Source organism: Hemicordylus capensis, chromosome 13 (assembly GCF_027244095.1).
Source record: "Hemicordylus capensis ecotype Gifberg chromosome 13, rHemCap1.1.pri, whole genome shotgun sequence".
NCBI lineage: Eukaryota > Metazoa > Chordata > Lepidosauria > Squamata > Cordylidae > Hemicordylus > Hemicordylus capensis.
In genome coordinates, this window is record NC_069669.1 from 18158022 (window position 1) to 18172865 (window position 14844).

Consider the following 14844-nt stretch of genomic DNA (forward strand, 5'->3'; position numbering starts at 1 on the left):
GAGGGACCGATCACCCTCATTCAGTGAAAAGAAAGGCCATAAGATAGAAGTCAGTGGAGAAATCAGCCACAAAGATAGCAGCAAACACAGACATCTTTGCTTTCCCCAACTCAAGTATGTTTGTGTATTTAAAAAGCATTTTATTTATTTGTTGGCAATAATGAACAGTGCCGCGGCTCTCCATGCACTTCATGCCCGGAAGCTGCCGCATGCAACAGAGCTCTGGATTTGTGCAGTGAGAGGTAGCAATTTAAGCAGATGGACCTTTGCCAATGTTTTGTTGTAACCTCAGGTGTGTTTTGCTGACAGAGGATAGGAACATAGGAAGCTGTGCCCCAGGGGCGTAACTATGATAGGGCAAGGGGAGACAGTTGTCTGGGGGCCCTCTGCCTTGGGGGCCCCCCAGAGGCAAGTCACATGACTGACTCCCCCAGCCGCGCACCCGCCCGGGCTTCCTTCAGTTGTATTCATCCTCCGAAATTGATGTGAGTGTTAAGACCTGGAGCTATCAGAACAGCATCTCTAGCACCATTAAATGCCTTGCATCGTCCACAATTTACAAAACCTTTTTAAAAATAACTTAGGATGGTGTTCTATTGTGGCACATAGGTTATATATATATAACTATGCTTTTTGTTACCACTATTCAGCCTCATTTGAGATTTCTTTACTTCATGAGCTGAGCTTCAGTGGGGTGGGGGGGGCATTTTAAAAACTTGTCTCTGGGCCCACTCCAACCTTGCTACGCCCCTGGCTGTGCCATATACCAAGTCAGACCCTTGGTCCATCTAGCTCAGTCTTGTCTACATAGCCTGGCAGAAGCTTCTCCGAGGTTGCAGGCAGGAGTCTCTCTCAGCCCTATCTTGGAGATGCTGCCAGGGAGGGAACTTGGAACCGAGATGCTCTTCCCAGAGCGGCTCCATCCCCTGAGGGGAAGATCTGACAGTGCTCACACTTCTAGTCTCCCTTTCATAGGCAACCAGAGCAGACCCTAATAAGCTAAGGGGACTAGTCATGCTTGCTACCACAAGACCAGCTCTCCTTGGCAGATGGGCTGGCCTACTTTCAGCCCCAATCCCAAACTGCAATCATAACAGTAGACTACTTTGCAGGGCTGTTTTAATCTACTCTTCTGCTTAGCCACCGTGTATACACACACACACACCTGCAATACGGATGCAATGAATATTTATATACCAAAAGCTCCCAAAGGGCTCTCTCTCTCTCTCTCCTCTCTCTCTCTCTCAAAACTTAAGATAGACACCATCAACAGCCACTGGAGGGATGCTGTGCTGGGGATAGATAGGGCTAGTTGCTCTCCTGCTGCTAAATCAAAAGAATCGCCACTTTTAAGAGGGGGCCTTTTTGGGCAGTTAGCAGGTACAATGGGGAGAGCCTCTGCAGCCCAACCACAACTACGCTAAAAGCCTGGATTGTACCACGATTTTCTTTGGCAAGTTCTCCCGTTTGAAACGTAAGAGCGCCCTACAGGACCCAGGAAGTCGTCGTTGCTTGTGTGAGTCTATTGATGAAGTCTAGGCCTCCGACCGGCCAGCTTCGGCTCCTTTCGCCTTTTGGCGCCCATTTTGGGCGGGGCGTGTGTCGGTGCCGCCATCTTGAGAGTGACGTTCCCTTCCGATGCTGGCGCTCTTTTCGGCCATGTTGAAAGTGGCATAGCCCAGCAGGCGTTGGGCTTCGTGCTCCGTCCTCCTCCGTATCTCTCTGCCTTCGCTTGCCACACTGCGCTCGCCAGATTGGCAAAATTTCTTCCACCCCAGCCGTATTCTCACGGCACTAAATGACTGGCCCGTTCTTGGTATTATCTCAGATGGAAATAATGGTTTCCCGGCCGCCATCTTGGGAGTGGCCCTGGGGGTGGGTTTTTCATCTGCCAGAGACACTGACAAGCATTTGAAGCAATACATAATAATAACAATAATAACAGCAACAACTTTATTTGTGTCCCCTGCTAAGTGAGCAAAGAGGCACCTTTTTAAAGTGGTGATTTATCTTGTATTGAGCAGGGGGAGAGCAACTGGCCCTATCCGTCCCTGGCACAGCTGTTGCTGGTGTCTTGTCTTATGTTTTTTTTTTAGACTGTGGGGACAGGGAGCCATTTTATTTATTTATTTATATCTATGTAAACTGCTTTGGGAACTTTTGTTGAAAAGCAGTATATAAATATTTGTCGTATTCATATTTGTTAGCCTCCTCGTAACATATTGTTCTCTGGTTGGCTCACAACAAAATGATTTTTTTAAAAAAATCCAGTTAAAACACATAACAGAATGCAAACTACAATAGAAAAGACAAAATATTTTAAAACTTTTTTTTTAAATCGGATTTTAAAAGCCTGAATGAACAGCAACTTCTTCACTTTTGGTGTCTAAAAGAACAAAGTGCCGACCCCAGGCGAGCCTCACTGGGGAGGTGCCAATGCCGAAAAGGCCCTGTCCCCAGAGGCCACCTGCCACCGCAAGTCATTTGGCAGCAGCACTTGGAAGGGGATGATCTTGAAGTCTGAGTACAATCTTAGGAGAGCCTTTTTAAGCCTTCCTATATCAGCGGGGAAGCAGCCTGCCTAGGGAGCAAGAGGCTCTTAGTTTGAATCCCTGCCACTGTCCCTTCTAAGGCGTGCGCACGCTCACACGTTTTTTGATGTCCGCTCAGTTAATTTAGATCCCGCTCAGGTTGAATCAGGAAGACTCCATTCTGAATGCAGCCAGGTGCTTGCACACAGTGCCTTGATCCTGCCGCCCAAGTCAAAACTCATTCTGCACACAGATGGGGAAAAAATTAGAGGGGCCACTGAACCCTGCCGGTGTGCTTCCCAGACTGTGCCTAAAGTAAAGTTGTGCCGCCGAGTCGGTGTCGACTCCTGGCGCCCACAAAGCCCTGTGGCTGACTTTGGTAGAATACAGGAGGGGTTGACCATTGCCTCCTCCCGCGCAGTATGAGGTGATGCCTTTCAGCATCTGCCTATATCACTGCAGCCCGACAGAGGTGCTTCCCATAGTCTGGGGAACATATCAGCGGGGATTCAAACCAGCAACCTCTGGCTTGCTAGTCAAGTGATTTCCCCGCTGTGCCATTAGTGTGTGCAGACTGTGCCTAGTAAATATATATTTGTAGTCACCTATATCAGGCAGCAGCGATATAGGAAAGGGCTGGAAGTGGATGCTCACTTCAGTGGCAAAGGTATCATCTCAATGGTAAACCCCTCCTGTATTCTACCAAAGACAACCACACGGCTCTGTGGTCGCCAGGAGTCGATGCCGACTCGAAGGCACAATCTTTCTTTTCCTTTTATTATAGTCTAATGTTGCTATTTATTTGCGACAATAAGGCAGGGGGGCGGGAGCCTTGGTTTTTCAGTCTCTTCCTTCACCACTTCCTCCTCCTCCTTCTTTTTTTAAAATTTTATATCCCGCTCTTCCTCCAAGGAGCCCAGAGCATTGTACTACATACTTAGGTTTCTCCTCACAACAACCCTGTGAAGTAGGTTAGGCTGAGAGAGAAGTGGCTGCCCCAGAGTCACCCAGCAAGTATTATGGCTGAATGGGGAATTGAACTCGGGTATACCTGGTCCTAGTCCGGCACTCTAGCCACTACACCATGCTGGCTTTACCCCAGTTAATATAAAGAGCCCATAATTTTCCACTCAGATTCCTGAACCACACTTCCATACGGCCAGAAACACACTGCAGGGGTCAGTCAAGGACTATTTCAGGTTGGCGCTCCCAAATGATGCCAGACTACAACTCCCATCACCCTCAACCAACCGCTGTGGCTGGGGGTGATGGGAATTGTAGTCCAACAATGTCTGGGGACCAAATGTTGGGACCCCTGGTCTACAATGAGCTTTAGCAACTCTCTGGGGTTTCACAACATGGTCTTTCCCAGGCAATTACTGCTGATAAATTCCAATCTGCTTGAACCCAATTGACAGAAATGTCTCCAAGCAAAAGTAGCTTTTCGTTCTGTATATAATATGCAGAGAGTTGTGAGCAAGTTTCTGTCTGTGTGCTCCAGAACTTTTAATTTGGCCGCAAATTAAGTAAAGCAAAAGGGGAGGGGAGTTGGGCGTGGTGTGCATCTGAAGTCTGAAAATGTTTATTCAGATTTGAAAATCAGGATTTAATTCGTTGAAATAAAACAAATATAACCAGTATCCATTCAATAACCAGGTTATGCATTTTAAAATAAATAACCCATTTACCTTCCACTAATCTCTCCCCCCCCTTTTTTTTTAAATTTGCAGAGTTTTCAGTTAGACCCACCGAATGTCAAGGTAAGCATCTGCTTTATGCAGCAGAGTGAGTGGCAAGTGTGTGTGTGTGTGTGCACAAACAAAAAAATATTGCAAATGTCTGCAAATCCTTTCTAGTTGCAGGCTGGGGCAGGGAAGAAGGACCGACCCTATCTTAGCTGTTTCCTTGCTGCTTAGGGTCAACTCATTCTTGTCATATTGAACTACAGGAAATTTGTGAGGGGAAGAGAGACCAAAAAAACCCCAACACCTTAGGTAGGCAAAGGTAGCCATCTAGGACAGGGATTTCCTAACCTTTGTCCCTAGAGATTGTTGGACTACAACTCCCATCATCCCCAGCCACAATGGCAGGCTGCTGTGGCTGGGGATGATGGGAGTTGTAGTCCAACAATCTCTAGGGACCAAGGTTGGCAAACCTCTGATCAAGGAGAGGGGTACTAAAACTGGAGAAAAGTGATCTTCCATCTGAAGATGGGACAGCTTTTTGGAGTTGCCTAACCTCCAACCACCAAATAATACCGTTTGGCTTCTATTGAATCTTTGCCTAGTGCAGCATCAGAAATTAAGCCCTGGCTTTCGTTATAGGAAGGCTGTTGTGTGTCTCTATACTTCTTTCTACCTCACAAGGGACTCAAGCATTCCACTTAATGCTAAGACAAATCCAAATAACGGCTATATATATATATATATATATATATATATATATATATATATATATATATATATAATTTTTTTTAAAGGGAGACCATATATTGTTGGTTTTATCTCAGCAACCTACAACATGAGCTGAAAATCTCTCTCACAACTAGCATGAAGTTCTGGAGAACTCAAAAGCTTACTCACTGCTATGTGACATTTTAAAGTTGTGCCATTGAGTCAAATTTGACTCCTGGCGCCCACAGAGCCCTGTGGTTGTCACTGGTAGAATACAGAAGGGGTTTACCGTTGCCTCCTCACTCACAGTATGAGATGCCTCTCAGCATGAGATGATGCCTCTCAGCATCTTCCTATATCACTGCTGCCCGATATAAGTGTTTCAGAAACATACCAACGAGGATTCAAACAGGCAACCTCTTGCTCGTAGGCAAGTTACTTCCCTGCTGCACCATTAGGTGGCTTTGTGACATTTTACTTGATCCTAATGTAAGTATTACTCTACTTAGCAGAAAAGCTCTGCTGAATTCTGAGCTCTGCTGTGCAGAATTCATGGCTGCAAACGGTCCTACAGTTTCTAGGATCAAACACACACTGCAAACAAGCGGTATGTTAAATACTCTTCCAGGACAGTCATACACAATCAAAAAAATGGGCATCACCCATTTTTTAGGGGAAATTTAGGGAAAGTCTTGGATTGGGAAGAGACAATAATTCTCAATAACTAACTACTGTCAGGTAGAGGGTCCAGGAGAGAGTGTAAAAGCGACTGTATTTACCTGAACATATGTTGACCAATTACCCCAGAGGACTCTGGATTTAAGATGACCTGCTGATTTCTAACAAAGAACTTGGGAAAAAAACTTCTCGTGGATTAAGGTAAATATGGTCCATTTATTTATCCTATTGATATACCAGCTGATCTCGATCTCTCTCTCTGTTCTGGGGCATCTCACTAGCTACTGCTAAAAAATATGCTGAAGTGAACAGCAAATGTATTCACAATATTGAAAAATGTTTAGTGTATTACCAAAATAATGTGTTTATCCACTGGCAGCAGAGGGAGGAGGATGAAGAAAGAAAAGGAACAAACCAAGAATGCAAATGTCTGCAAAACCTTTCTAGTTGCAGGTTGGGGCAGGGAGAGGGACCGATCCCATCTTAGCTCACTCCAAAGATGAGCTAGTTCCAAGGCAGTGCTAATTTGCACAGATATTTTATTTTTTAATATATTTTTAACTAACATTTTTTATACCACCCAAACCTCACGTCTCTGATGCAGTTTTGCTACTGTTATATCAAGTAGGGTTCATACCAGAGAGAAGAATGATGCCCTTACTGCTTTGCATGCAGAAGGCTCCAGGTTTAGCCAGCCAGTGGGGACAATACTAAGCTAGAGGGACTGAAGTTCTAACTCTAAGGCAACTCTCTATAAGGGGTTATGTTCCTATAACCTTCCCTCTTCCACCCTTGGTCTCTCCCAGAAGCTTCCATGATGCCTCCCCTCCCTACTGCGTGGTGTAGTGGTTAGAGTGCTGGACTAGGACCGGGGAGACCAGAGTTCAAATCCCCATTCAGCCAGGAAACTAGCTGGGTGACTCAGGGCCAGCCACTTCTTTCTCAGCCTAACCTACTTCACAGGGTTGTTGTGAAAGAGAAACTCAAGTATGTAGTACACCGCTCTGGGCTCCTTGGAGGAAAAGCAGGATATAAACGTAAAAATAATAATACTAACTTCCCACCCCTTTCCCAACAAGCCATGAACACGTCCAGGGCCCCACCCCACCCCCAAATTATGTATCTGCAGTGTTTCTTCCCATTCACCCATGCCTCCCATATCCTTTTGCTGTGATCTCCCTGTGTGCATGTTTCTGGTTTGCAAGTCTTGATCAGGAACCGGTCTTCTCTTTAATGTGTGCTTGAATTATATGATATATAAACAAGAGACTGCAGGCACACTGGTGCCAAAGCTACATGCAGAATTAAGTGTCTTGTGATTTGGGGCTGGGGCTGGAGAGCTTTGCATGCAAGAGGTCCCAGGCTGAGTTTCTGGCAGCCTCTCCAGGAAGGGCTTGGAGAGACAGTGGAGCCTCTTCAGCGTAGACAATATGGAGGCAGGCAGAGAGACCAAGGGTCTGAGTCAATATAGGCAGTTTCCCACGTTTGTATCTTAGCATGGCCCAACACAAGCCCTCATCAGCTGCTCTCCCCACATCCAGAATGCCATTTTCACCCCAGGGGTTCTCAAACCTGTGTCCCCAGAGGTTAGAGGAATACAGCTCCCATCATCCTCCGCCACAATGGCCTGGCAGCAACTTCTGGTGGCAAAGTTCTGAGGCCCAGGCTTATGAGCCTAGGTACCAGTTCTCCTCCCACCCACCCCACAACATTTAAGAGCCAACACCGGTCGAGATCTATTTGTGTGCATCTTTATTGATCTGTTCTTTAGTCAGTGTACAGTTTCGCCCCCACTGTATCCCACTTACATACTGGCACCAATTTCTGTAAAGACGACTCCCCTATGGGAGGGGAAGGAGTGGGGTAGACTGTAAGCCTTCACATATAGATTGGGAAGAAGAGAAACCTCCATAGCCCATTTTTGTTGTTGTTTTTGCCTGACAAAAATCAAAGAGGACCAAGTGTGTTTTGTTTTAAGGCGCAAGATACAGAAAGACACTTGTTGGGTTTACATGATTTACATACAAGCAATACTTTTCTAAGAACAGACGGGTATTTCTGTTCTGCAGAGCAGGGCTGCTGCCTCCCCAAGAGACCGGTTTGACTTCCTCTCAATGCATTATACAATATTTGGAATGACTATTTTAAAAAAACACAAATGTACAATCAAAGTCCTCAGATGCATTGTAGAACTTTGGGGGACGTTCGCTCCAAAACACTTTATTATTTTTTTATTTTATTTTATTTATTTTGAGACTGCTGCTGTCAAAAACTTTTTCACCATTCCAGTTTTTAGATCCTGAGTCAAGCGCCAAAGAAAACAAATAAAAGCCATGCCAATCTCAACTCTTGTTTTTTTATGCGCAGTTATGGGTTTTGTCAAAAAGAAAAAAAGGAAAAATGTTATTGTGGTAAAACTAGTCCTGTTTTTAGAAGCATTTGCGGTGCACAATGGAGGGTCCAGACTCATCGTATTCCTGCTTGCTGATCCACATCTGCTGGAAGGTGGACAGGGAGGCGAGGATAGACCCGCCAATCCAGACAGAGTATTTACGCTCCGGTGGGGCAATGATCTGAAGGAGGAAGATGGGAGAGATTGTTAAGAGGCAAGGCCCAGAGAGGACTCCTAAGCCTGTTGGCAACCCCTCTGACCTAGTCACATGTGTTCCCCCCACTGCCGTGTCCCAGGGCTCCACGGCTTCGGCCCTCCTGCAGATTTGGACCACAACTTCCACAATCCCCAGCTATTGGCCACTAGAGATGGTGGGAGCTGTAATCCAAAGCCAGCTAGAGGGCCGAAGTTGCGCAGCCCAACACCACCTGCTCAAGCACAATGGGGAAGGAAAGTGGGTCTTGGGGCAGCAAGTGTGAATTGCACCCTTTGCTAAGCAGGGGGCACCTTGGTTTGCATTTGGATGGGAGACAGCATGCGAACTCTTACGATACTCCCCCTAGTGCAGAGGCAGGCAACCTGGGCTCTCCAGCTGAACTCCCATCAGCTGCAGCTGGAGCACCCAGTTTGCCCACCCATGCCCTAGGGGGCGATGCCATAGCTCAGTGGAAGAGCCTCTGCATGCAGAAGAGCCAGATTCACTCCCTGGCATCTTCAGGCAGGCAGGACTGGGAGAGACGCCTACTGCAACCTTGGAGAGTCACTGCCAATTAAGTCCATGTAGGCAATGCTGAGCTAGATGGACCAACAGTCCAACTCCAAGCAGCTGCCTTAGGACATGCCCCTGAAGATCTGAGCACGTGGAGATGGAGATTCTTGGTAGACCAAGGGCAGGCAACCTTTGCTGAACGCCCGCCATCCCCAGCCACAATGGCCGAGGTGATGGGAACGGCAGGAGGGCTGCAATTGGAGGCTCCTGCAACAGACTGTCACTCTGCCTCTTCCGGCAACCAAGCCTACCTTGATTTTCATTGTGCTGGGTGCCAGGGCTGTGATCTCCTTCTGCATTCTGTCAGCAATGCCTGGGTACATGGTGGTACCACCAGACAAGACAGTGTTGGCATACAAGTCTTTACGGATGTCCACGTCGCACTTCATGATGGAGTTGAAGGTGGTTTCATGGATGCCACAGGATTCCATACCTGCCGGAGGCAGACAAGTAGCATACTTTTAGAGGATTCTATATTGCAAGTTAAAAGTGCTGCTTACAAAGATTTGAGGGGGTGGGGAACTGATCAAGGTTCAGGAGGAAGGGTCTTCCAACTTACCCAAGAAAGAGGGCTGGAAGAGGGCTTCTGGGCACCTGAACCTCTCGTTGCCAATGGTGATCACCTGACCGTCGGGGAGTTCGTAGCTCTTTTCCAGGGAGGAACTAGATGCAGCTGTGGCCATCTCCTGCTCGAAGTCCAGCGCGACGTAGCACAGTTTCTCTTTGATGTCACGCACGATTTCTCTCTCTGCTGTGGTGGTGAAACTGTAGCCTCTCTCGGTCAAGATCTTCATGAGGTAGTCGGTCAAGTCACGGCCAGCCAGATCCAGACGGAGAATGGCGTGGGGCAGGGCATAGCCTTCATAGATGGGCACAGTGTGGGTGACACCATCACCAGAGTCCATCACGATACCGGTGGTACGGCCAGAGGCATACAGAGACAACACAGCCTGGATGGCAACGTACATGGCTGGGGTGTTGAAGGTCTCAAACATGATCTAGAATGGAGAGGGGTGGAAACAGTTCAGTTAAACAGGCCAAGCTGCGGTATGTTCAGATCATGCTCTGAAGACCATCAGCCCATGCCAGTGCGATACGGGACCACACACAACAGACCAAGGTGTTAAAAAGGTCTACCCCAACTTGCATGGCGCCCAACTCCCCATTTCACAACACTCGAGTTACAGAAACCACTCGGATCAAGTCAAAGTTAGTGGCAAGGCGGCAACAGTCCCTAAGTCGCTTGCGAGCAAGTCAGAAAGCCAATTTCAGGAAAGAGGATAAAAACCTTTCAGAGTCCAGCAAGAGATATTCAGACCAGGGAAAGAAAAGCCTGCAGAGATGGGCAAAAGAAAGTCGATGAAGAGAAGGATGGAATGCAGACAGGGAGCAGTTGTCTAGGTTGTGGCGTGAAGGGTGCCAGGCACGAGACCTGGGTGTGCATACCTGTGTCATCTTCTCTCTGTTGGCTTTGGGGTTCAGGGGAGCCTCTGTCAGCAGCACAGGGTGTTCTTCAGGGGCCACTCTCAGCTCATTGTAGAAGGTGTGGTGCCAGATCTTCTCCATGTCATCCCAGTTGGTGACAATGCCGTGTTCAATAGGATACTTCAGGGTCAGGATGCCTCTTTTGCTCTGTGCCTCGTCACCGACATAGCTGTCTTTCTGGCCCATACCAACCATCACACCCTGGAAGGAGAAAGGTAGCAGAGGGTCAAACCAACTCCAGCATTAATGCATTCATCAATTAATTAATGCACCAGGATTGCAGGAACACCTATCAAGGCTGCCAGAAGGACCCTGCTTCTTAGAGCTTTTAGTACTCACGCCTAAAGGATTCAAGGGCTTGCAGTCTAGAAAATGCCACCTATGGGGTTAACACAGCTTTTCAGTGCAGCAAGGTAGCAAGTTATTGTTTTCTCTGTGTAAACCGCTTTGGGAACTTGTGTTGAAATTGGTATATATAAGCATTCGTTGTTTGTTTATAGGGGATTAATGTTGCAAGGAGCCAAAGCAAGGAAACGCTTCCCCCAGAAAAGCAGCACAGAGGACATGTTCACGACTTGAGTGCTTGGCCCACCTAAGAAAACTCTGAATAACCCATTGCTTCAAGTTCCTCAAAATGGCAAACCAAAGACTGGTTGATTCCAGGCTTCTGAACAGCCTCCAAGCAGCCAGAGAGAAAGGTTTTGCAATGGAGGTGTCAGTTCCCAGAGAAGGGCACAAGTTCAGCTTTGCATGCCAGTGTCCAACCCTTGGCATCTCTTGGAAAGCAGGGCTTCTCAAACTTGGATCCGCACATGTCGACTACAACTCCCATCAGCCTCTGTGGCTGGGGATGATGGGAGTTGTAGTCTTGTGTGTGTGGGGACCCAAGTTTGAGAACCCCCAAGCTGAGGAGATCAGGCAAGAGGCCTTCCCTGTCAGTACAGGGCATGTGGGCGGACTCCACACAAAACTCAAGTCACGCAGGTTCTTTGAGGATATGAATGTGCCACACATGCAGAGGCAAGTGAGCAGTTTGCAGGCTAGCAGCTTATACTTCTGGCAAGTATCATTTGTGATGAGTTACACAGCAATGGTTCATTCTTCAGCTCTGGCCGAAGCAGCTGCCATGGGGATGGGGCCACAGCTCAGGGGCACAGCCTCTGCTTGGTATGCAGGAGGGGAAATGCCTCTTGCCTGGAAACCTGGACTGCTGCCGCTCGTCAGCGAGAGCCATGCTGAGCAAGAAGAGGGCCCAAGGTGGGGTCTGACTCAGTAGGAGGTGGCTTCCTACGTTGCCTGAGCAAGCCAGGACCCCCCAGCTTCCGTACCTGATGTCTGGGGCGACCCACGATAGAGGGGAAGACGGCACGAGGGGCATCGTCCCCAGCAAAACCGGCCTTGCACATTCCGGAGCCATTGTCTACGACGAGTGCAGCAATATCATCATCCATGGCGATCTTTAAGAGAAAAGAGAAAGACAAACTGAATAAAGAGCTTGAGCCCAGCTGGCCTCCGCCTTCGGCTGCAAGACAGGGAAGCTTCGGCAGAACTCTGGTTTCAGGCTCAGAGCCACCTGCTGTGGGAGCGCATCATGCGCTGCTGCTGCAACGGCCACCCCACCCACTTCCTCCCCAGCTTCCTGTTTTGTCCTCACAGCCCTTCCCACCTTCAACCACTAGAGGGCGCACACGCCGCCTTCATACAGATTTGGGACAAAGGAAGTTCTCTGCTCCAGTCCCATGTTATTACCATAAAAGGCAATGGTTTGAGCGCGGCATGCATGCCACACCGCCAGCTTTCGGAGGGCTTGCTCAGTCAGAGACACCCCGCCCTTCCTGCATCCCACCCCCTCCCAGAGAAAGAGAGATGAGTCTGTCTGAGAGCCACTCCCAACCAAGAGTAGAGCCTGCAACACCCACTTTCTAGACAAGATAGGATGAAACTAGGGCAAATAACCCACACCCTTAAAAAAAAATGCAGCAGTTCAGCCTTGGACCCCACCCTTCTCAGCCCAGCTAACCAGCTTGTCTGTCCAGTCTCACAAACCAGATTTAGGTGAAAGAAAAGGGCATGGAAGCCAGTTATGAGTGACACTGCATTCCCAAGAAGGATTTCGAGAGAAGGGACCAAAGCATGTTTTTGGCATTTAGATATTCGCCCTTCTGCTCCCCTTGAGAAGGAGCGGCTTCATGGGATGACCTATGCTGTGTCACTGCTGTACTGCACACAGCAACAGGGAGGATTAGGACACTGTTTCTGCCACTGTCACACACTTCAGCAGTCGGGGATAAAAAAGAGCTGCTGTTCAAGGGACAAGTGCTGCTATCATGTCAGACATTAATGTCCCTTCATTTCCTCCCTGTGCAAATGAGAACTCTATGAAGCTCAGTTAATTTCTCACAGCCATCGGCTGTTCCAGGGGGATCTCCAGGAGAATCCTAGTGTTCCAAGCCTTGAGCAGCCCTCCTATTAATCCTAAACGCCCTCACCAGCTGGGACCCCGACCCCTCCCCAACACAGCCTGTTGGCCAACCAGATTTGTGCCTTGTTAAGTGGGGGGGGGCGTCAATGAGGACTAGCTACCTGCCATGTCCACACGGGGAATTTTCACTGCCCCAGGAGGCAGGGCTTTAGCAAGGAACCGCTGACTGAAAGGAAACCCGCCCCCCATCCCTGATAGGGGTCTAGAAGTCTCCGTACCCAGCTACAGCACCCCAAAAGCAAGGCATCTTCCTGCCCCCCCCCCGGAGCCAGATCTAGAGGAACTTCAGAGAAACAAAGGCCCCCTCAGCAGTGGGAGGACACGCCCCCTCGGCTCAAGCTTCATCCATGATTGATTGGCTTCTCTTTCAGGCTCCTCCCTCCCGCCCCCCATGTGTGATACAATAGAAATGCCGGCTTCTACCACCGGAAACACCCCCCCCCCGCCCGTCACACCCTATCAGGCCTGGACGCTGCCCACCTCCCCACCCCTTAAGGAGCTCTTCAGAAGAAAGGGAGGGTGGGGGGTCGCCCCTCCAGCACGCCCCCATTTTTAAGACACTAGCAAGATGAAACATCCGCCGACCGCTGCAGAGCAGCATGCTGGGGCGGAGGAGGGGGGGTGAGAGGAGACACATACCCCCACCCCACAATCCCTTGTCTGCCCATAAAAGCCTCTTAAGGGAGGGCCACGGCGAATAAAACCAGATTAGCAAGTCCGGAAACCCAGCGCCTAGCAAGGCGCTCTTGCGCGACGCCCGGGAGTGAAGCTGGCAAGCCTACAGGCTCCGCAGAACGCTCTTTTTAAAGAACAAAAATGGAAAATGCCGGCAGCGTTACAAAGTCGCCAATCGCCGTTTCCGGAGGGTCCCCACCCCCCCACCCTTGATACATTGTTACCTCCAGACAGGCCGCTGGGTCTTGGCGAGACGGCCTCCCCACAGCTAAGCCACCGATTAGAAACCGGGGAGAAGAAACCTCCTGCGCGCTCCAGAAGGCTCACCTCGAGCCTTCGGAAGGAAACCTTCCCAGCGCCGCTAGCAAAGCTGCGCCTTCACGCACCCCTGGGAAAGGCGCGTTAAGCCCCACTGAACTGGGGGGGCGCACCCCACCCCAGTCAGTTTGCAGAGGATCACGACGCAGAGTCTTCAACTTGCAAAAATTCAAGACCCCGATCCAGGCAGAGTTAAGCCTCAAGCACATGGCGCACCCGCTCACCGACTCACAATGGCACAACGCGGGGCACGATCCAGACTCTCACAACTTTTGCACTACTGGCCCGCCAGAAAGCCCCTACACACACACACACCCTTGACTCTCCAAGGCTGCGAAGCTAGGGATGCTCCCTCGGGAGTAAACCCCACTTGGGGATTTTTTAAAAAATAAATTTTAAAAGGGACTTTACTCCGAAGGCGTGCCACACAGTTCCTCGGGCAACCTAGAATCACCCTTTCCCTTAAGAAGCAAACCAAGCAATACATTTAAAAAACAACAACGCTCAGAATGCTAAAAGTGAAAAATGAAAAATGCAAAGCAAAATAAAAACAACCCAAACGCGCCACCTCCCCCTCTGAATGCAACAGAAGCAAGGCTTACCTTTTAGAAGTGGCGAACTAATTGGTTGGAAAAATGTGGTGTGTGTTTTTTTTTGTTTGTTTTAAACCCTTGGGGAGGGGAAGCGAGGCGATCCACCCGGCGCGCACACACACCCAGCTTGAGCTCAACGGCTGCTCCGTCCAGCCCCGCGCCCCCGGGTTTTATGGGGCCGGTGCGGCTGAGCTCTCTCCATAAAAGGCAACTTTCGAAACGGGCCCTCCTGATTGGCTGCGCCGCTCTCACTCAGGAGTCGCGGCACATTGCAGCAAAGTGCACCCCCCCCCCCCAGCCCCGCCGCCTTTTCTCTCTTAAAAAAAAAAAGAAAGAAAAAAGGGAGAGCGAGCGAGAGAGAGGCCGATGCTGGGGGGCGGCGGGGGGGAGCCCTGCCTGGGGGGCGCAGGGTCTGCCCGCTGTTCCTCCTCTTTCACAGCGGACTGAACCAGGGTGCAAACGTGCAGGGCTTTGGAAGTCAAGCGCGGCTTCAAGAGGGCTCGCTTGCGCGCCCCCCAAGATGAGTGG

General features: G+C 49.4%; 1 protein-coding gene and 1 long non-coding RNA gene across 2 annotated transcripts; one reads left to right on the plus strand and one right to left on the minus strand.

Moving 5' to 3' along the window:
- The first annotated feature begins 43 nt into the window (after window positions 1–43).
- Window positions 44–7932, plus strand: LOC128336779 (uncharacterized). The gene is made up of 3 exons (XR_008312078.1): window positions 44–114; window positions 4262–4291; window positions 5663–7932. It is a non-coding gene; the product is annotated as an uncharacterized LOC128336779 (long non-coding RNA).
- Window positions 7338–14485, minus strand: ACTB (actin beta). The gene is made up of 6 exons (XM_053276930.1): window positions 14326–14485; window positions 11577–11705; window positions 10210–10449; window positions 9323–9761; window positions 9015–9196; window positions 7338–8175 (listed from the first exon to the last, which is right to left on the minus strand). Exons 2-6 carry the CDS (start codon window positions 11697–11699, stop codon window positions 8032–8034), a joined length of 1128 nt encoding a protein of 375 aa, XP_053132905.1. The 5' UTR covers window positions 11700–11705; window positions 14326–14485; the 3' UTR covers window positions 7338–8031.
- Window positions 14486–14844: the final 359 nt, after the last annotated feature.

Bases quoted from the DNA above. Each gene is read 5' to 3' on its own strand.
- ACTB (XM_053276930.1), bottom strand. From the start codon at position 11,699: ATGGATGATGATATTGCTGCACTCGTCGTAGACAATGGCTCCGGAATG. The intron at 9,762-10,209 runs GTATGCACACCC...TCTCCATTCTAG, and splicing joins ACAGAGAGAAGATGACACAG to ATCATGTTTGAGACCTTCAA. The intron at 9,197-9,322 runs GTAAGTTGGAAG...TGCCTCCGGCAG, and splicing joins CTTCCAGCCCTCTTTCTTGG to GTATGGAATCCTGTGGCATC.